Consider the following 21902-nt stretch of genomic DNA (forward strand, 5'->3'; position numbering starts at 1 on the left):
GTTTTCGCTGTCCGGGTCACCAGAGAGACACAGTTCATACGAAAGACAGTGAGACAATTATATATATACATAAAAGATGCCTCACTCAAAGCCTAAACTCTTTACTGCTGACGACGAAGCCGAGCGTGATTCGACCAGGGCCGGGCCGGTGGTCTGCAGTGTGAACGTAGACTGGGGTCCGGTGGACTTACTGAGCCAGTCCATGCTGGTACTCCTCTGGGACTGCAAGTCCTCCATTGAAATGTGACCCGACAGGCAAGTCACAGAGGTCTCCAGAGGACTACGAGCTGTTAGCGGACCCGGTCCGGTGCAGCAGAAAAGGAAAAGAGAGAGAAAGAGAGATGATAGAAGAAGAAAAAACCCCACTGAGCCAAAGTTAAGAGAATAAAGTCAAGCGGTTAAAAAGTTACGTAAAAGAGGATTTCTCTGTATTTCTACGGGGGGGAGCAGAGGAGCGTGGTGAGAGGCGCCGCCGAACCAGGAGGCCGTGGGTCATTGGACAGGATGACTGCATTTTAATGAAGTGGAGGATGCACTTTATCCTTGTTTCCAGGATATAAATGTTATTATCGTTATTATCAGCGAGCCTCCTCGCGCCTGATAAGAGGCGTTCGTGTTTCCATCCGCAGCAGAGGGCCTTTTTCTTTTGAGGAGGTCGTAAACTTGCGCCACAAGCGGCAGGTAATAAATAACTTTCCTTTCCAACGACCCGCGGCTGGTAACAGATTCATTAGCTTGCCGACGCCGCGAAACGTCCAGTGGCTCAATGTGTTGCAATCAAAGCGGCGTTAGACGAGCTGTTAACATCAGTTAGGCCTCGTTTCTGAATGAGAGCTGTCACTTCACCGCTCAGCGAGCTGCTCACTCATTCATTTTTAGCTCTGACTAATATTCAGAAGCCATTAAATCATTTCAATGGGGCCTGAAATGCAGCAGAATACAGATATTTCTGTCAGATTTAATCCCGCGATTACAATTTTAGCAAAACGGCCAATTAGGCTTTTTTTTTTTTTTCTTTTTCTTATCCCTCTGTTATTCTTGCGGGACTTTGAGTTCAGCTCTCGCTGTGCTTTTTTCCGTCAGGCAGAACCCTCAGTGAAGCAAAGTGACAGCCCGTCCTGTGAGATGAAACAGTTAAGGTCACTCATGTCATTTTCATTCATCATCAACTTCAGAGGCTGTAATTCTCTACGAGTCAAATCCGTCCCATCGATTATGACTCACGTGGCCTTGGACCTTTTATCACCTCGCTTTATGAATCAATTCACTGAACTCAATTCATCAGTGTCGAGATTTACAGCTGAAGTCAATTTGACGTCCACCTGTTGTTTACAGGCGATAAATGATTAAATGTCGCAGGAACCCACAGTGAGTGTGTTACTGAGTGATTATTTTTGTGGGGGAATTAGCAAAAGAGATCTAGGAAACTTTGGTCCCACCAGATGAGCGTGTTGAGTGGATTAAGTGAGCAAGTAGTAGTACAACAGTTACACTGTAGTAGTAGTAGAAGGTGCTATAGTTCTGCTGTCAGACAGCAGGGGGGGGGCGTATTGTGCTGCACACTGCGCTTATCTCCAAACCAAAGAAAGTAATGAGCTAATTAAATCCCTTTTGGAGTAAACAGCCAATTTAGTTTTTTCTTTGTATCTCAATTAAAAAAAAAAAAGGACTGCACCAAACTGGCACCGGTATTACCGTTCTCCTGGTTGGAAAACAGCCTACTTGCACTGGAGACCGTCTTGCCGATGTCGGCCAGCGAGCGCAGGTTGGACTTCTTGGTCTGGTGACGATGTCGCCGTAGCAACGTGTACATCACTTTGTCCTTCAGCTCCGCTTTCAGCTGGCCGATCTCTATCTGGTTGTCGGTGATCATCTCTGCAAAGAGAAAAGAGGGAACGTCACCGGGATGATTTCCGTCAGAGAGTTAGACGACACTGAAGTGACATCGCGACCGGCGGCGTGAAGAACGCACCACTACGTGCACAATAATCGGTTTTAAAAAGTTTGGGGCTCGTCGAAGCCTTCCGTGCGATCCAAGGAACACGCGTTTAAAAGGACAGCCAGCAAATCCTCAACGCCAAACTCAGGTCTTCTGCTTTAGACATAAGACGGAATATTTGTCCGAATGGTCTGGGAGCACGCTAACCCCAAATGACCTTTAACTACAAAACCGCCAGCGATGAATCCCTCTCAACGGGGCCGTCGGATCCATTCATCCAGAAACTGGACATTCAAAAATTCGTTCCTTTTGTTGTTGGTGGTTTCCTCATCCTGCAGCGTTCAACCTGAGGGCCTAAATGTATTAACAACTAGTCTCCTCATGCTTGTAAAGACAGGAGACCGGAGCGCTTCTGCAAGGAAGTCGTCACTGGCCTCATTAAAACGCTGCATCAAAAAACGTCTTTTGTCTACTTTTTTTTTTAAAGAAGAAGGTGAAAAGCCCGAACGGCGACAGGTTTCCTCCCCCGGTGGAGGGACAGCGCCGCTAATGGCCCATCCGTCGGGTCGGCTCGAGAGGCCCAGCTCCTCCCGGCCTGCGCGCTGCGTGCAGCACACTCAATTACCTCACATTAATCACTCCAACGGGCGGGGGTGGGTGGAGAGGGGGAGGGCGGCGCTTCCTCCGGCTCCCCTCAGCCGCACAGCCGCCAGCAGCGCCGACCGTCCTCGCGCCGGGACGTGTCTGCGCGACCGTTTGAAAACTACTTTCTTTTTGCCCGACTCGCCGCACGGCACCGGCCCGACTCGCGAGCTGTGACGGAGGCCCTCCGTCAGGAAAAATGATAGTGACCCTCACCAACAACCTGCGGGAGGGTGGAGGCCTCCATGTCGAGCATGATGGTGCCTTTCTCGATGCACGTCCTCAGCTCAAAGAGGCTGTGCAAGGACAGCGTGGCCACGTGGGGTTTACTCCAGCGCTCGCCTCCTTTCTCCACCTTCTCCTCGAACTTGATCCACCTGGAAGGACCAAGGGGGGAGGAGAACACAACACGTACCACTTTGAAAATAGTGCAAAAGTTGTGTAGAAGGAGTCAAAAGACGTTGATATACAAATGTACCATCACAAATCTAATAGCAACTATTGTGAAGAAGCAACAGTCTCATCTGATCGTTTACACAAATCGTCTCCCCGGCGGACTAAATACCTCAAATACATATTCTAGTTTACAAGGTTGTACACATTACACAGTATATTCAATACACTATTCAGCTCTCAGTGTTATTTTACTGTAGCACGATTCCAGCAACACTGTGTGATACGTATAGTTGTTGTACTACACGTGGGTTTGTGTGCATTGTACCACATGCTATGCTGTGTTTGCTCAAATACTGGTAGTACTTCTTTAACAGTAGAACCAGCAGAGCTTCTTATTTGTCGTTTTTGTCTCATCCGGACCGGCGATGTGACAGAACTCAGCTCTTTGTTTTGTTCAGAAAAAATAAATGAGTTCTTTGATTCTGAGGCAGTGTTTCTATTTCCTTCATGTATCTTTTTAATCTCTTTCTCCTTCTAGTCATGGAGACGGGAAACTGGTGCTGAGCAGTTTCTATTCCAGGGTTTTATTTGGACACTTTTGGCTGCAGAAAATAGCAGTTGGCAGACAGCCAGCGGCACCCAACTCTTCTGAGATCTTTTATCCGCTTTGGACCCACTCGGTGAGACTTTGGACCGGGTCCTAATCTCTGCAGTTATCTGCAGAATAATAAGTCTGGCGTTAAAGATGGAGGACTGATTGGTTTGACCTATTGTACGCATCAACTGTGGCCCTTTTCTTAACTTCTTATGTAACCTCTTCTCCTTTTTTAATTATATAGAGCAATGAATAAACACAGCTTGGTTCTCTTGTACGTTACTTATTGAATATTCAGAGAACAACAACACGTTCTACATTTCACGCTGTACTTTGTGGTGTTTGATAATTAAGGGGTTGGATTTTTTTCAAATGCATTTGCATTTTTTTTTTTTTGTCCAATCCAGGTGAAACTATCTAGGCTACAGTTTCATCTTTTTGAATTTTAACGACTCAGTTACAGATCAGATGTCAATGTTCTCGGGGATTGAGAGGCTGGACGGACGAAAGCCTTTTCGAAGAACACTGAAAGATTTTGACAGCACAGTTCAACCAAAACGTGACGTTTCTCTGCGGTGCAATGTGAGATTATGACAACGGGTCAACTCGTTTGGAGGCCCGGGGATCTACTTTCCCCCTGAAAGAGCTTCACCCATCCAACGCTGATGATGTGTAACAATCACCCCTCAAGTGGGCCACACAGGAGAGACCTGTGAAGACCTGTGAAGACCTGTGGAGACCTGTGAAGACCTGTGCGCTGCGTTTTAGGCCCCTCCAAATGCAAATTTGTGGAGTTTCCGATGACTTGTCCCCCAATGATTAAACGAAGGTCAACGGAGGAGGTTTCCACACTTCAGCCCCCCCCGAGTCTTGAGGCGCTTACCTGGCCGTCTCCTTCCACTCCATCTCCTGTCCGTCCACCGACAGCAGCTCGTCCAACTCCGTGAAGAGCTGAGGCGGCGGCGGGCCGTCGTCCTCCTCGCCGAGGATGAAGCGGATCCTCTCGGCTGCCGGCGAGACTGCGGAGAGAGGAAAAATACTGCGGTTCACAGGCTGGCAATGGTCCCCGTTGGGCAGCGGCCGGGGCGCCGGCTTCCCCTCCTCGGCTGGCGCCGTCCCGGTGACCTCCGGAGGAGGTGGAGGTGGTGGGATTTTCACCATGACCTCCTCTTCCTCCTCTTCCTTCTCCTCCTGGTTATTGTTGTTGGTGGACATCTTCAAGCCCTCCTCCTCCCCCCCGCCACCCCCCACACCTGTCCCCCCTTTGCTCTCCGTCTGCTCCTCCGATAGCCGTCGGCAAGCTGCAGCTCACCGGAGTCCCCGAGCAGCAGCTAAACCCTCATTAGAGTCTCTGGTGGAAGTGACAGGCGCTCCCGGCTGCCGGCTCCGGCACTTTGTGGACCCGGAGGGGAGGGGGCCGAGGGGGGTTTTAGGGGTCCCCCCCTCCGGTGACTCTCCTCCGGTCCTCCCCTGCACTGTTTGAACAGGCCTTCACCATTGGCCTCCCGGGCTTTTGGCAAGCTGCCCCGGAGCCCCTCATCAACAATTAGGAAGCGGCCCACGAACCGGCCCCTTCTGTGGGCCCGAGGCGCCGCGTTCCAACTCGAGCGAAAGGCGCGTTCAACAGGAGCGATAACCAAGCGCGTTGCAAGCGGTTAGAAGCCATGCGACGCTTGTTCCAAGTGGAAACATTATTTGAACTTTCAATTTGTGAGCAAAACAATAAGCGGCCCCCATTCACGTGCATGGAGAAAAACCGTACACAAAGATCATTGTGGTCAGCAAACAGCCGCACAAAGAAGAGCGCGCGAGGCGAAAAGCTCTATTTAATATGTAAATAAAGAGAAAATGTCTACTGCACATCATGCATGACTGGGATTAATGTTAATTAATGTGTTTTTAAGTGTGCAAATAAACCCTCAGTGGGTCCCCACAAGCACAGAGGCACAAGAGTGTGTGAGTGTGTGTGTGTGCGATCATAACAAAGCAGGCTGGTGTGATTACATAACAGCTCGCAAACACTGCGGCAGCAGAGAGTAGATCCTGAATGTAAGACTGATTCCCATTAGTGTTCCATAACGAACGGACAAACTTCCCACACTTCCCAGGAGGTCCACGCGGTCCGTCCAGGGGGAGATGAACCCTCTCACCGTGGAACCTCCCCCCCCCCCCAGTGCCGCCTGGTGCCCGTATTGTTGACCACGCTTTGTCGGCGTCTGTAAAAGCACGTGACTTGACATTTTCTCCATCGACGTTCCATCCAAATTCTCTAGGCGTGCACTTTAAAATTCACAAAATCGCCTCCCTGGGGAGTTTGTCCTTGTACACGGAAAATAAATGATTAGCAGGCTGCGACGTCCCACCTGAGGGAAGGTGCTGCTCTCAAACGAAGAACTCGTGCACATATCTGCATGAGGCGGGGGGGGGGGGGGGCGGTCTCTCCTTTCAGACATTTATTTAGAGAAACGTTGAGTCATTCGTGCATTCGGTCAGCAGTAAGCGGTCAGACGGTAAATGAGGTGAAAGCTTGCAGTTTCCCCTTATTGTGTTTTTCCACGGCACCACAGCGATGGCAGCAGGTACGGGCCAGACGAGCAGCTGGGAGATTAGTGGTTGTGTGTGTGTGTGGGGGGGGCACTGGCTGTCTGCTGGCACACACACACACACACACATTTCCACAGGCTGCAACTAGCTTAAGTCACGGCAGCTTGTTTAATGGCACCTCGGGTGGAATAATTTACATGTGCGTTTCACACATTCAGCTGACGCTCCTGATCCACTGTGATTTGTGCTGATTACAGTAAACAGTTCAAACAAGCTTTAAATACCTGCGCGGCCCAAAGTGCATGCAAACAATAGTAAGCGGTGCGAGGACAGAGTCACGTGCTGGAAGAGGGGCGGTGGGGCGGTTTCTTATATACGTGACGATACTGGCTGTGATTCCTGTCAGATGAACGTAATGACATCCCGCTGGAGGAAAAGCCGATATCGAAGCACACGTTTCATTTTGGCACAAGATGAGCAGAAGCCACCTGACGCTGTTTACAGCTGCATTCAGCTACTTTCTGTCCATTTTCTGCACACACAAGCGTTCTTTATGCTTCCATGGGGCATAAAATGAGCATTTAAATAATCTACCGATCCCTATAACAATAACAAGTTCAATGGGTGACCTCTGAGGCTTCTTTTTGACCCACTAGAGTGTGTTCAGGAGAGCATCCGTACCGCGCAGCACAGAGCGGCGTGGAGACGGCGCTGGGAGGAAGGTGGGTGAGCCGGGTTCAGGGGTGACGCTCAGTGCCCAGTGAAAGCAAACGGGAGTGAGGGGGAGAGATGAAAATCCCAGCGTTCAAACGCAATTTCAAAGCTCTGCGTGCTCCAGCCAAGAGCCCTCCCGGGGGGGGGGGGGGGGGGGCACACAAAGAGGACTTTGTCCCAGAAGCAGAGGCTCATGGGATTGGGGATGGAGGAAGAATGCCCGCTGCCCGGCGGAAAGCTCAGTGCGACCGCCACTGAAGGCCGGTTTGGTCCCACCCTTGACATGCATCCCACGCAAACGCCCCCCGTCCCCTCCGACAAACCCAAGGCGACTGTACGCGCAGCGACGATGCCGCTCCCCGCCGCTCGCCCACAGGCAAAGGGGAGCACGCGAGTGCGAGTGTTCGGGTGCCGCGGAGTGACGCTCGGTGTGCAGGTCGGCTCACTGACCTGTGGAGGCAGAAGTTCATTTAGAAAAAGCAGTTTTGCTGCTGCGGCCGGTACGATTACGGTGAAGATTGAAATAAGTGTTGCATCTCCTTTCAGCTATTGTGTAATGGTGTATAACCATGATTTACACAAGTACATAAGTCTACAGGGGCAGAGGAACACCGTAGATGCTCGTTGCTCGGGGGGTTCGAGACTCATCGTCATGACAATAAGCTCCATCCAGAACGTTGAAGACTTCCCGTGACACTGAAGAACGTGTGTAGAAATGCTAGGCTGGATTCAAATTGTCCAAAAATGACCTCCTAACGTCTATTCTGACCACTACTGCTTGACATTTGCAGAAAACGTCGAGGAAAGATGGTTAGGAGAATTCATGTGGAGTTTAGGGGATCCAACTCCACCTTCACTGAGCGACGTAGTTCTGATGGACTCCACTTTCTTGTTAGTGATGTGAAACTACAATTCCTCCAGAGATGGACTACAGAGAAGCGTCTCAGATGCCTCCATGTCACGACATAAAACCAGGTTCAAAGTGTTATCCATGAATTACTTCGCATGACTTATTATTAACAAGGCTGCCATATAAATGAGTTCTATTTAATCGCATGAGCCATTTACGTTTCTCGGTCATGATCGTTGGTTCTCGCGAGCGGCCGAACGATGACGTCGCTATTCAACCACTGCAACCTGCCACAGTGTCACAACTATTCACGCAGTTCACACACTTCTACCGCAACCTTTTTGCATTTACCCAAACAAACAAAGTCTTCATCCTTGGATTCTACTTATCTTTTGCAGGGATGCGGAAAAAGCGGGAAAAACCCGCTCAAACCCACTTTGACTTCGTTTGAGTGCTGCGGCTTCGTTAATTCCGTGACGACTTTGACGACGAGCGCCAAAGTGTTGACCGTTAACACAAAACGTCATCGCTCGCCGGCCTCCTGCCAACATAGTGGCAGTCTCCGTGAACGGAGGATCCCTGCAGCTGATCCTCCATTGACGGTGAATGTCACTGTGACACTGCAGACAAACGGCGGTGTGCATGGTGTCACGCGTCCTCAGTGCGCTCTCACACACACTTATATTTCTCCATCACTTGAGTCTCTGTTTTTATTATTTGACTATGGAGAATTAAATATGGATATTCGGCTGCTTTGGAATGTATTTTTCTTCTAGTGCAACTCGTCTGGTTTCTCAAACTAATGTTTAATGGCGTTCAATGAAACAATGACGCTATTATTCATTAGTTTTTACTTATACTACCGGAGGTGCATTAGTATAAGTAGTATACTTATACTAATGCACTGAATGAAGAGACAAGGATGAATGAAGAGGATCTTGAATTTCCCCCTCGGGGATCAATAAAGTACATGTTGAGCAGGTGGGAAAATCTCTTCAAGATCCGACGTCGGACTTAATCCGCAGCCACCAGCCGGAAACACGACTTCCAAACACAACATTGGCGGCTACCAGCCACCTCATCTGTGAGTACAGTCGGCAGTTCAAAATAAAAACTTGTGCGGATCGACTCGAGTGTGAGTAAATGAAGCGGCGAGGCTGAAGAGTTTTTACCTTCATGGCCCCACGGATGGTTACAACTGCCTCCCTCACACATCCGTCTAGATGCTCGGTAGCCAGATAATCTGTTTCAGGGGTTATCGAAGGTTAGATGTTAAAGAGGAGACACAAGGATCCACTAAAGGCTGAAATATAATAGAATAATAATAACAATATTGAGTCAAGAAACTCGTCTACGTCACTGTGGCCGTGTGAAGCACAGCGCTGAATGCAGCAGGATGGGCCGGCTGTAATATATATTCCCTGATTGGATTTATGTCCCAGAGGACAATCCCCTCGCGTCAAGCGATGTGTGCACATTATAAAAATCCACCTTTTGCTCGTGACCCTTCGTGTCAACAAGTTCCTGTTTGTCTAATTTGAATCGACTTTGGAGACTTCCAAGAAATAAAAGTCACCATGCAGCAAAATGCTTCTTCTTTAACCATAGCTGCCGCAGTTATGGCGCGGAAACCTCCGTTAAGAGTCAGTAACCCGATGCAACCTCCCCCCCCTCCCCTCGTCTCCCACCAACCGGCCGCAGCTCTTTGTCCCGAGCATCCGCGGAGGGCCGCAGCGGCGCCCGAGGCCCGATCGCACTTTCCACCCCTTTTCAACGGGACACTGGAAGCTTCAGTCAACCGAGAACTTCTCACGTACCGACGCCGACGCATGCGGCACGCACACACACAGAGAGAGGGACACACTTATGTCTACCAGCAAGGACAAAGGCCAAAAAGGACGGCAAGGCACTCGCCGGCTGCACGCAAGGGACCCGAATCAGCACAAGCACAATCGCACCCGAGCAGCCATTACTTGGAACAAAAACTCCGCTCCGTCCAAACGCGCTCGTCACTCAGCGAGACGCGTGCGTCAATTTCCGTGGACTCAGCAACTTCTTTTGGGGCTCACGGGGCTTTTTTTTTTTTTTTTTCCCTCTGGAAAAGAGGGCAGCCTTCAGCCGTGACGGACAGGAGCCCTGACGTGACCTGACGCGGGCTCCATCACCACCTACCGAGGGGTTTGAGGATGCTGTTGCTGGCCTCGTCGTTGTTTTCGGTGTCCGACTTGTCAGAGGCGTTCTCCGTCAGCCGCTCCTTCCTGTCCTTCTGGCCGGCTTTCCGGCGGTGGCGCCGCCGCCGCCGATAGCTCTTGGGCACGTGCACGCCGATGTAGACGGTGTGGTGGCCTGCAAGGAGTTTAAAAGAGAGAGGAACGGATGAACTCCGTGAAACAATCTCTGCATGATCGGTGGCACAATATCAACAGGACGCTTAGTTCAACGTGAACTTTGGAGGTTTGGAGTAAACGGGGGGCCAAGCAGACCAGACGTGGCGTCCAGTCGTTCCAGTGGACGTGGATTTCATGACAACTCGCCGCACATCTTACTTTCAAAACGGCCGGTCATTTGTTCTTCACTCAGCGGACGACTTACTGGTGAAGGTGTGGAACCTGAATCCACGCCGGCCCGTGATACATCGTGTTGGAGGACAGAGAAGATACCACAATGCAGTCCAAACGCCTCCTTTATTTTTAAATGAGTTATATTACACTAATGCAGTCTTTTGATGTTTGCTAGCAGTATTGTACAGTTATTAAATAAACTCTAATGTTTTGCTGTATAATAACTTGGGCGATGCACAGAGACCTGAAATAATTGTCCCTTACCTTAATGAAAATGTGAGCGTGCATAAACTCGTGGTCCACCTCCGTGCGCCGCTTTGCTTTTAAAATATGGTCACCCAATGATAATATATATATTTCCATCGTTTACCCTGACCTCAGTTATATAAAAGGGATGGACAAAAAAATTCAAACACAATACGATGCAAAATGATTTGAAAAAAAAAGTTTTGATTGAGATATTCCGATATATGTTGTTTTTTTGTAGGCTGTCAACATAATCGTTAATCTATGCGATTAATGTGGTCGAGATTAACGTATAAAATATTTTGACGTAATCAACGCGCCTTTGTTAAGTTGACTGCAGAAACAAAATGGCCGCCAGCCGCAGTCGGTTACATCGGAGAAAGACGTGGCAAAAGATGAGAGAGAATTTTGCATTGGAAGTCAAACAGCAGAACTGTGCAGAGGAATTACTCCTCGTGTCAAACAGACCGCTCAAAGCACTGCTATGCTAAGCTAGCTGCTAGGCTAAGGTAGCTAGAAGAGTTGGTAGGAATTCCGCCGCCAAGATGATCAAATTTGTGTAGTTTTGTATTTAACGATTAAACAACAGTGTCTAAAATACACATTTTCTAAAGTGATTACTCATTACTTGTAAGATTTAGTCTTGCAAAAGAAAAACAACCATTTAAAACAACATTGTAACAACAACATTCATTAATTGCCATTTATCGAGATTAATGAATTTCAAAATGTGCAAATAATTGCTGTTTTCTTGTTGTTCGAGTGCAGCATTATTGGAGAGACGAATGAAGCGATAAAAGGTTTTCAGGCGGGAGAACTTTTGATACTGGAATCGGCGACCCGCAGCGGGTGTGAGGCATCAGGAACCATCGCTGAGGCACTAAACGGAGGCTCTGGCTCTACACAAGTACACCAAAGTTCCACGAGCAGTTCCAGAAACGCCGTTGTGTTGATGGAAGTAACCTTTCGGGCTAAACACCAGAAGTCCTCTTGAAACAAAAGGCCTAACGAGATCCGTGTCAGACGGGCAGCGCTGAGCCGAGCACAGCACATGACCCAAGCAGGAAGTGGTGGAAGCCCTCGACGACGCAAACAATGAGCCCTCTTCAGGCACGAACAGCGCTCATTATTCGCCCGGAGCACAAGGCCTCGTTTTGTTCTCTTTTTAGGGGTTCATCTAAATTCCCCGACACCAAAGTACAGCGAGCGTCGCAGTCGAGGGAGGTCTAAAACGCTTTAACCGTCTCACCTGAAAATGTGATGGGACACTAAACCAATGCACTCAGCATATATTAGCCTTTTGTTCAATACTGGAAATCGGACAGCGGCTTGCAGTTTGTAAATTTGTTGTTGATTAAACGTTCTCAAAACCACAGAGAAAAACGCAAGTACCGCACATTGTTTTTTTGAATAAATTTACACTTGAAATAACTTAAAGACAGAGTTAATCTTGCATATCAGTATTTACTCAGTTATCGGAGCTACTAGATTATTTCATGAGCATGCAAGATTATAAAAATAGATTAAGCATCGATCAGAGCGGGGAATGTACCTTCAATGTCAAAGGGATGGTCCTGCCAAAATAAAAGCTTTCTATGGAGAGAAATACATAAAAACTATGAAGTATTCGGCCATTTTCAGTGCACTGGTCTATTTTGGTAACCTCAAGGCCCGCATCGCCCGCAGCAGAGCTACTACCCACAGCGGACCTCCGGCTCAACGGGGACGAGGATGGCCCAGTGTTTACGAGGATAACACCGAAAACACCAGATCAATAGTCCCAAGACAAAACACGGGCCTCCGACAGAGGTTGTTGGGACTTCAAGAGAGGAATGGCTCTGTGACGGCATCTTGTAGGTGGGGTTTAAGTAGAGAAAAGGCCCGGAGCAAGATATTTAGACAATTTCATGTTAGGACTGGAGGTCTGAAGCTAGTTTTAATATAACCAAACGATATGTGCCAGTGGACGGTTAAAGCAGTCACTTTGTGAACTGCAGAGCTGAAATAGCTCGACACAAAAGCCCGGCATGATTCTGTTCAGTTTTACACTGGAGCTCATTAAGGGACCTCAGAGTGGAACCAAAGACGCGGTCCCACGTGCAGACAGTGGACATTACAGCAGGACCCGGCAGCAGATGGAAGAGAACAGAGACCCGGTGCCATCGGGCCTGATCGATGAGCAACAAAACCCCCAGCGTGAAGACGTTCGCACAGGCCGGACGGCAACGGGAAAGGAGGCGAAACGGGAATAAAAAGTAGTCGAGTCAAGCGGCTGGAAAGGGAGATTTGCACTCTGCCAGAGCCGCTTGGGTAACGACTTCCTCTCCTCTCTTTTTTCTTTTCGGCCTGGAAGAAGAAAGTCTTTTGGAGCCGCCTGTGAGCACACGCTGAATGAAGTGAAATGAAATCCTTGTGTGTGTGGAAGGGAGGTTTGTTCAGCTCGCTGGATTTTTGAGGAGAGGCAACGCCACCGCCAGTTCCCCCAGTAACCGCGGCGCTGGGGCCGGTCCAGACCAGTGGGGAGGATGGCAACACGCCACGCAGCGCTGACAGCCGCGGTAATGCAAAGCAGCCTTTAAAAAATATGTATGCACTAATGGGATTAGTGGGGGTAGACGTGTCCACCGTCCTCTTATCTAGACCGTAACACTTTGGATTACGTCACGGGAATACAAACATCTCCCCTGAGGTGTCGCACAAGATGCCGGTGTTTACAGGCCCATCGGGTCTGTGACGCAGACTTCAGGAACCAGATATTTGGCTCAAGTGATAAAACGCACTTATCAGCGTCAGACGAAGATAATCAAGGCCACCTCTTCCGGACCTTTATCTGGCACGACGTAAGACGCTCCCTCGTCTCTTCTCTCATCAGCTGAGCTCTGAGCGAGCAGCGGGAAAGAAGGCCGAGGAGACGAGGACGGGACGCGGCAGGGACGCCGCTCGCCCGCAGGAAGCTGGAGGGGACAAAATATTGACCTGCGGCGCGAGTCACACCGCAGTGAAAACATCCAACGTTGACTTTTTTTAAAATCTCAACTACCACTAAGGATCACGTTTTGGCCCATTTGCTACAAAGAGTCGGCCCTGCATAAGAGTTATCACCCTGTGCTGCTGTGTTGACAAGCTCTCTTTAAAGCCATTGTCATCCGTTAAAAAGCAGCATGTACAATAGGTGCGAAGTACAGATTTAAAGTGATTTAAAGAGGATGAATGAGGGTCTGAGGGTACATTATGTTCTCAACAAAGGGCACGCTATGGAACCTTCTTGAGCACTTCCGCCAAGGAACCAAAACAAATCATGAGGATCCTGGATGGCAGGACTGGCTCCATCCCAGGCGCTTTAATCAGTTGGAACCCGTGATGTCGGGTGCAGGTTGAGGTCGTCAGCGCGTAAATCTGACCGCGCTCCTCGGCAACAAGAGGCATCGAGGACAGTTTGAGTTGTGAGAGAACTAAGAAAGGATCACTGAATCAATCCCCAATTAGCTGGTAGTACGAGAGAAAGGCAGCGTGAAATAAATATTTTTTTAGAAATACAACAAATAAACGTTGTGGGAAGGTGGGAAATCTCTACACTGGGACGAGAAAAATGTTAATTCTAAAGAAACAACAACAACAACAAAAAGATCACTAAACATCCCTTTGATTGCGTTATTTGTAAAAGGAGAAAACTCCATTTGGAAAAATATCCCCAGAAAACTACATTTATTTAAATTTGTTAAATAGAATTCTGCATTTCACTATGATGTCTAATTAAAATGTCTTATTTGATTCATTGTTATTTATAAACATTCCCATAAAATACAAATATAACTTTGACTCTGTGTGTCCTGTAGGTCTTTTGGGGATCAGTGAGGTAAACACAGGGTGATACATACGTGTCATCTTCTGTTTTTCATCTCTCTTGTGTTCTACATCGCTTTCGTGTTCTACATCTCTCTTCTGTTCTACATCATCTTCTGTTTTACATCTCTCTTGTGTTCTACATCGCTTTCGTGTTCTACATCTCTCTTCTGTTCTACATCATCTTCTGTTTTACATCTCTCTCGTGTTCTGCATCTCTCTCGTGTTCTACATCTCTCTCGTGTTCTACATCTCTTGTGTTCTGCATCTCTCTCGTGTTCTACATCTCTCTCATGTTCTACATCTCTCTCATGTTCTACATCTCTCTCGTGTTCTACATCTCTCTTTTGTTCTACATCACTCTCGTGTTCTACATCTCTCTTGTGTTCTACATCATCTTATGTTCTAAATCATCTTGTGTTCTACATCTCTCGCGTTTGTGTTCTACATCTCTCTTGTGTTCTACATCATCTCGTGTTCTACATATCTCTCGTGTTCTGCATCTCTCTTGTGTTCTACATCGCTTTCGTGTTCTACATCTCTCTTCTGTTCTACATCATCTTGTGTTTTACATCTCTCTCGTGTTCTGCATCTCTCTTGTGTTCTACATCATCTTGTGTTTTACATCTCTCTTGTGTTCTACATCATCTTGTGTTCTACATCTCTCTCATGTTCTACATCTCTCTCGTGTTCTACATCTCTCTCATGTTCTACATCTCTGTCGTGTTCTACATCTCTCTCGTGTTCTACATCTCTCTCGTGTTCTACATCTCTCGTGTTCTGCATCTCTCTCGTGTTCTACATCTCTCTCATGTTCTACATCTCTCTCATGTTCTACATCTCTCTCGTGTTCTGCATCTCTCTTGTGTTCTACATCTCTCTCATGTTCTACATCTCTCTTTTGTTCTACATCACTCTCGTGTTCTACATCATCTTGTGTTCTAAATCATCTTGTGTTCTACATCTCTCGCGTTTGTGTTCTACATCTCTCTTGTGTTCTACATCATCTCGTGTTCTACATATCTCTCGTGTTCTACATCTCTCTTGTGTTCTACATCGCTCTCGTTTTCGTGTTCTACATCATCTCGTGTTCTACATCTCTCTTGTGTTCTACATCATCTTGTGTTCTAAATCATCTTGTTTTCTACATCTCTCGCGTTTGTGTTCTACATCTCTATTCTGTTCTACATCATCTCGTGTTCTACATCATCTCGTGTTCTACATCTCTCTTGTGTTCTACATCATCTTGTGTTCTAAATCATCTCGTGTTCTACATCTCTTGTGTTCTGCATCTCTCTCGTGTTCTACATCTCTCTCATGTTCTACATCTCTCTCATGTTCTACATCTCTCTCGTGTTCTACATCTCTCTTTTGTTCTACATCACTCTCGTGTTCTACATCTCTCTTGTGTTCTACATCATCTTATGTTCTAAATCATCTTGTGTTCTACATCTCTCGCGTTTGTGTTCTACATCTCTCTTGTGTTCTACATCATCTCGTGTTCTACATATCTCTCGTGTTCTGCATCTCTCTTGTGTTCTACATCGCTTTCGTGTTCTACATCTCTCTTCTGTTCTACATCATCTTGTGTTTTACATCTCTCTCGTGTTCTGCATCTCTCTTGTGTTCTACATCATCTTGTGTTTTACATCTCTCTTGTGTTCTACATCATCTTGTGTTCTACATCTCTCTCATGTTCTACATCTCTCTCGTGTTCTACATCTCTGTCGTGTTCTACATCTCTCTCGTGTTCTACATCTCTCTCGTGTTCTGCATCTCTCTCGTGTTCTACATCTCTCTCATGTTCTACATCTCTCTCATGTTCTACATCTCTCTCGTGTTCTGCATCTCTCTTGTGTTCTACATCTCTCTCATGTTCTACATCTCTCTTTTGTTCTACATCACTCTCGTGTTCTACATCATCTTGTGTTCTAAATCATCTTGTGTTCTACATCTCTCGCGTTTGTGTTCTACATCTCTCTTGTGTTCTACATCATCTCGTGTTCTACATATCTCTCGTGTTCTACATCTCTCTTGTGTTCTACATCGCTCTCGTTTTCGTGTTCTACATCATCTCGTGTTCTACATCTCTCTTGTGTTCTACATCATCTTGTGTTCTAAATCATCTTGTGTTCTACATCTCTCGCGTTTGTGTTCTACATCTCTATTCTGTTCTACATCATCTCGTGTTCTACATCATCTCGTGTTCTACATCTCTCTTGTGTTCTACATCGCTCTCGTTTTCGTGTTCTAAATCATCTCGTGTTCTACATCTCTCTTGTGTTCTACATCATCTTGTGTTCTAAATCATCTTGTGTTCTACATCTCTCGCGTTTGTGTTCTACATCTCTATTCTGTTCTACATCATCTCGTGTTCTACATCATCTCGTGTTCTACATGTCTCTTGTGTTCTACATCATCTTGTGTTCTAAATCATCTCGTGTTCTACATCTCTCGCGTTTGTGTTCTACATCTCTATTCTGTTCTACATCATCTCGTGTTCTACATCATCTCGTGTTCTACATCTCTCTTGTGTTCTACATCATCTTGTGTTCTAAATCATCTCGTGTTCTACATCTCTCGCGTTTGTGTTCTACATCTCTATTCTGTTCTACATCATCTCGTGTTCTACATCTCTCTTGTGTTCTACATCGGTCTCGTTTTCGTGTTCTACATCATCTCGTGTTCTAAATCATCTTGTGTTCTAAATCATCTTGGGTTCTACAGCCTCGAGGCTGAAGGAGGTCCTTCCTGTTTCTCTCGGCTTTGGACAAATCCATTCAGAGGAACTTCAGTTCAGAAAAAGTGTCAAATGGCGACTCTGTGTTGTCTGAGGAACTTTAGGAGCGTTTCTACTGCTTTGCAAAAAGCTTCCACAAAGACACCGTGTCTCTACAGCTTTGCGGTCCACATCACACGGAGGAAAGACAAGACCATGTTTTTTCATCACATGCAGAGAAATCGAGTGTTGCAGGAACAGGTGAACTCACCCTCGACCTCCTCCTCGTCGCAGAGGTGCTTGAGTAAGGACGCGCCCCGGTCCAGCACCGCCTCGTCCTCCATCCTGTAGTAATAGAAGAGGAAGAGAGACTGCTCACACTTCTCCTCCAGGGACAACGTGGAGCCATAGCGCTTTGGCTCGTTCACCTGCAGCGAGTTGGGACTGGGGCTCAGTCTGGTGCTGCTGGTGGCGCTCATCGCCGCCCATTAAAGGCTCATCGGGGGACACGGCGCCTCAAGATCCGCGTCCCAGCGCAGCAAAACCGCCGTCCAGCAAAGCGCGCAGCGTATAGGTACGGTGGAGCGGATTTAATCTGCCGGAGGGGGGTGAGGGCAGGAAGTCGCTGCTAATTGAGTGACTGTGTCTGCTCATGCTTAAAAATACCATCCAAAAGACGACCCGGACCGGCTGAGACTGGAACCCGCCGAGGTCCGAGTGCGTCTGTGGACACACCTCGTCTGTCGGGAACCGATTCAAGGGGATGCTAATTCAATACCGGGCCATGGGGGTGGGGAGAGGGTCCTAAAAAGGTATCGGTAAGTGTGGCTAATCAGTCCCACGCCCACACACCCCACAAAGCCTCTCCATCTGGCCGGTAATGCCTACCAGCCCCCCCCCCCTCTCCTCCTAAGACCCAAGTGGGGCATCACATGTCTGTCTCATCCCCCTTACAGGATTACGCCGGCTTTACTTTAAAGACAACACTGGCGGGAGGCCGCAGCAAGGCCGGCGCATCAGAGCATCCGCCGCTCTCCAAGCCGCCGCGCCGCCGCAAAGAGTTGAGAGAGGGGGGGGGGGGGGGGGGGGGGGGTTACTTCAGCTCTGAGAAAAATGAATGCATGAATTTACGGGTAGTTCTGCGCATTCAGTTTGTTTTGTTTTGAAACACTTGTTGGTGGTTCTGACCCAGTGACGGCTCTGTGTGTGGACAAACAAGTGTCCAGTACACACCTGTGAGGTGGAAAAGGAGCTGTTCTCACTAACTGAACTTGAATATTTGTTCAAGTATGTATGTATATATATATATATATATATATGTATATATAATGAAGTTAAAATTAGGGGAAATTGTGGAAATTATGTTCACATCCCTTAGATTTTAAAGGAGCTATTTGGTCCTACTGAAACTTGAATTTTCACTGATGAAAAGCATCTCGTGGAGCTTTAACTTTGAAGTGTAACTCCTCTTTTTTAAACAGCACCATGACTCAGTTTTCAAGCAGAGGTCTTCTCATCTCTGTACTTCTCCAGCTCTCCTGCTGCTTCCAGCCTTCATACCTCCTCCAATGCCACCTATGGAACAATTACGGACATAACAGGCCGAGCTGCCTCACCAGTCTGCACGGGTCTCACTATATTTACACAGAAGGAAGCGGGGAAAGCATTTCTAGGTAAACTGATTCGGCAAGAAAATAAAACGCTTCATGCTTTGTTTATTACACGACTGTTGCGTGGAAATAACTCGTAAAGTTGAGAAAATTGTAAGCTTTGCCATTCATTTATTTTTCTTGAGAACTTGATTTCCTACATTTCCCAGAAATATTTTCACGCCTCAATAAAACCACTGCACAGCAGAAAATGTAAAAGCACTGACTCATCATCTGACTTCTACCTGCAGAGTTTGGTTTCGCTGCACGAGGATCTTTATGCATCTTTATGTGGACTCTTCTTTTACCCGCTGGGAGGCTTGAAGAGCCACTTCAGGAGCGCGGAATAAAGAGTCGGCAAATTAGTTGGAAGAGTTTCTGCTTTCTGAGGTGACTTTAATGTACAACTTCTCTATAATCAAAGTGTATTTTTGTCACACTGACAACAAAATTGATTACACAATATCTTTTTTAGAATATTATACAGAAGATTGAATGTCGACTTGGCATTTGTTCTGATAGTGAAACACCTATTTTTGGGTCCCTCTTCTGCCTACTGTGGTTTTACATCCTTGAAACAACCTCTTTGATTTATAATCCTTTCACGAGCACAAAGCAGCTTCTTGTTAAACTGTAACAAAAGGAAAGCAGACAAAACGGCGCGCAAACCACCAACACCTTTGATGGAAAGGGTGTAAACGTGTTTCAAGGATGGATTTAATCCTTTAAATCAATACATTTAATTATGTAAATGTTGATAATCTTCCAACAACCTCATGACAAGATGTGAAAGCAATCAAACGTTGACAAGCTGTTCCTTTGCACTGTTGCTTGCATGTATTGTGTGTAGGCCGCTATCTGCGCTCCCCTTCACTCCTCTGATAGCGTATCAGTCTGGCGTCCTTGTGAGGAGCGACGGTTTCGGAGAGGTGAGCGTGTTGTCCAGTCTGCCCGAAGCGTTGGAAACATCCAACCGCCTGGAGGCCCCCCCCCCGCCCGCTGTGTTATTAGGCTATACAACATCTACTGTGTCGACGCATGGGATGGGAACACATGTGTCCGGGTCACATATCCGGTATCAAGTACTCCAATCAAGTTTGCAAAGGCAAAGAGCCCCTCGCACAGTGACGGCAGAATGGCGTCGGGTATCGGATTTCCCCGGGAACTTTCTCCGCACAGTGAAAGGGTGCGTTTGGTTTTTGTTAAGCGACAGCCACCTGGGCTTTTTGGGGCTGACAGCGCTTTTCAGAAATTTAGAGCCTTGTTTCTTGGTGATTGTCTCACAGACCAAAACCAAAAGTTCCCACCGGCCACTTAAAGTGATTAAGGGTCACATCTTGGGGGGGGGGGGGGAAAAGAGCCGGGATCAGCTGAGGCTTAACGTGCTGGTATTGTTCCGCCAATATCATCATGACAAGTCACTCAATTAATGCCATTAGCATTGTTTTCCTGAATTGTTTAATCGGCTGTTCACACCTCTTTGGAGCCATTTTCAGCACTTTACTTGAGCAACTGACCCTTAAAAGATTGACATTATGGGTTGAATTTAACTCTTCCAGGTGGCGGAGAGTTTGGCTGACGACTTTTGAATTCTAATTTTTACTTTTATTTTAAAATTGGTCGGCTTTCCGGAAAGGCAAGCACAAGAATTCCAACACACATTGTGTAAATGACAATAAAAAAAAATCTTTGAATCTTTTGTCCTCTTTCAAAGACGAGTTGAAGATCATTAAGGGTGGTTCGATGATCAAGCTGTGTGTTGCGCTTCCTTAGGGAAGCAAGAAGTGATGGTTTGAGGCCGCCGTGGTCCACGCAGGGCTACGACCCCGCTTACACTTTAACGCAGTCAGCTTTCAAATGATCCTTAAGGACTTTGTTAATGTACAACCCTGTGTAGTTTGAATATACAGACGGGGGGGGGGGGGGGGGTCCTTAAGCAACAAGCACATTACATGCTCACTTTAAATGGTACGAAAGGTGAGTTTTAAAGCGTGAATGTCACCATGTTGCAACACATCAGCTTCATTGCCGAACTACTTGTTCGTGAAGTGCATCTACAAGCAATCGTTACTCCTTTTATTGGGCACTTGTAGCCGTTTGCATGCTCACCTACACACAAGAGTGCCTAAATCAATTCATTTAAAAAGGTCAAGTAGCTCTGCACACGTATAAAGCTTGAGGTGGTCACTTACTTCTTGCCGCTGCTCATCTCTTCTGGTTGGTGAGATAAACCTCCTCAGTGAATGAGTTGAGAGGCTGCTGATGCTCGACCTGAGAAAAAAAGAACAAATGGAGAGTCAATCACTGGAGGACTTAATACGGGTCTGCTGTAAGGTCCCAGATTGACTTCAAAAACACACGCGCGAGCCCGACTTTTTGATCGATGCCAAATAGTTTCAATACAGATGTGGAGCCACGCGCACGGGCAAAGTGGCCCCACGTCGTGATGAACCGGTGACATGCGGCACGGAAAGGACCCGGAATACCGCCGCGGTGACGCACTTCGCGCGAGGCCCGGAGAAAACGCGGTCGTGGAACCCCTGGCGGTGCGCGCCGCGTGTACCCGCCGTTTGTCTCTTGCTCTGCTCGTCCCCGGCCTCCGGGTGCGCGTTGAGGGTGGACGAGTCGGCGGCTTCCAACAGCTCGGGGGCCACTGCTGCTCCGCGTGCGGCCGCCTCTGTCCGCCGGACCGTCCTTTTTGTGAACGCCACTCCTCCGGGTGGGAGGTCAGACGCGTCCGCTGCTGCAGCGGCGTCACCCGCGCCGCCACGCGCCCTTCCTGCGAGTCGCTTGTTGACGTTAAGTCACGGTGTCATCAAAGGATGAAATAAGTTGCATACAGGTAATGACAGAAGCACAGCATGCCGGGGGGAGAAAAAAATTAATAAGACATGAAAGTAACAAACAAATTGAAACTAATTCTATTAATTTCCCCGCTTTTGACTTTTCAATATATTTTGCTAATGGAAAGCGGGAATATTTATCCAGCTTCTCTATAGTGTTCTGCAGGATTACCTCAGAGTCTCTTTACCCGGGACACTTTGATTGTTTGTATGTTTGATTTGAGAATCGTGCATCGTGTCTCCGCAGCGCCACCTGTCGGAGGGGACGTGCAACGGTCCTTACAGTCACACGGGAGACAGCTGAAGATGACCGTGAAAGCTGTCACGATTTGAAAATGAGACAATGAAATAAATGTTTTAA

At 47.5% G+C, this 21902-nt stretch overlaps 1 protein-coding gene across 10 annotated transcripts in view; it reads right to left on the reverse strand.

Annotated features, from left to right (window-relative positions):
* Positions 1–21486, reverse strand: part of LOC120830589 (electrogenic sodium bicarbonate cotransporter 1) — a 39463-nt gene extending 17977 nt beyond the window's left edge. For 2 of the 10 annotated variants that reach the window (XM_078086256.1, XM_040195345.2), the window contains exons 1-8: positions 21201–21400; positions 20891–20969; positions 17321–17394; positions 9853–10026; positions 4456–4591; positions 2798–2958; positions 1696–1875; positions 192–287 (exon numbers count right to left, since the gene is read on the reverse strand). In XM_078086256.1, the coding sequence (XP_077942382.1) occupies positions 192–287; positions 1696–1875; positions 2798–2958; positions 4456–4591; positions 9853–10026; positions 17321–17394; positions 20891–20907 (838 nt within the window). In that variant the 5' untranslated portion in view covers positions 20908–20969; positions 21201–21400. Of the gene's footprint in view, positions 1–191; positions 288–1695; positions 1876–2797; positions 2959–4455; positions 4592–9852; positions 10027–17320; positions 17395–20890; positions 20970–21200 lie in introns of all 10 variants that reach the window. The other 8 variants (XM_078086259.1, XM_078086261.1, XM_078086260.1 and 5 more) reach the window with 7 other exon arrangements.
* Positions 21487–21902: the final 416 nt, after the last annotated feature.

The sequence above is a fragment of the Gasterosteus aculeatus genome, chromosome 13 (genome assembly GCF_964276395.1).
Source record: "Gasterosteus aculeatus chromosome 13, fGasAcu3.hap1.1, whole genome shotgun sequence".
Taxonomy (NCBI): domain Eukaryota; kingdom Metazoa; phylum Chordata; class Actinopteri; order Perciformes; family Gasterosteidae; genus Gasterosteus; species Gasterosteus aculeatus.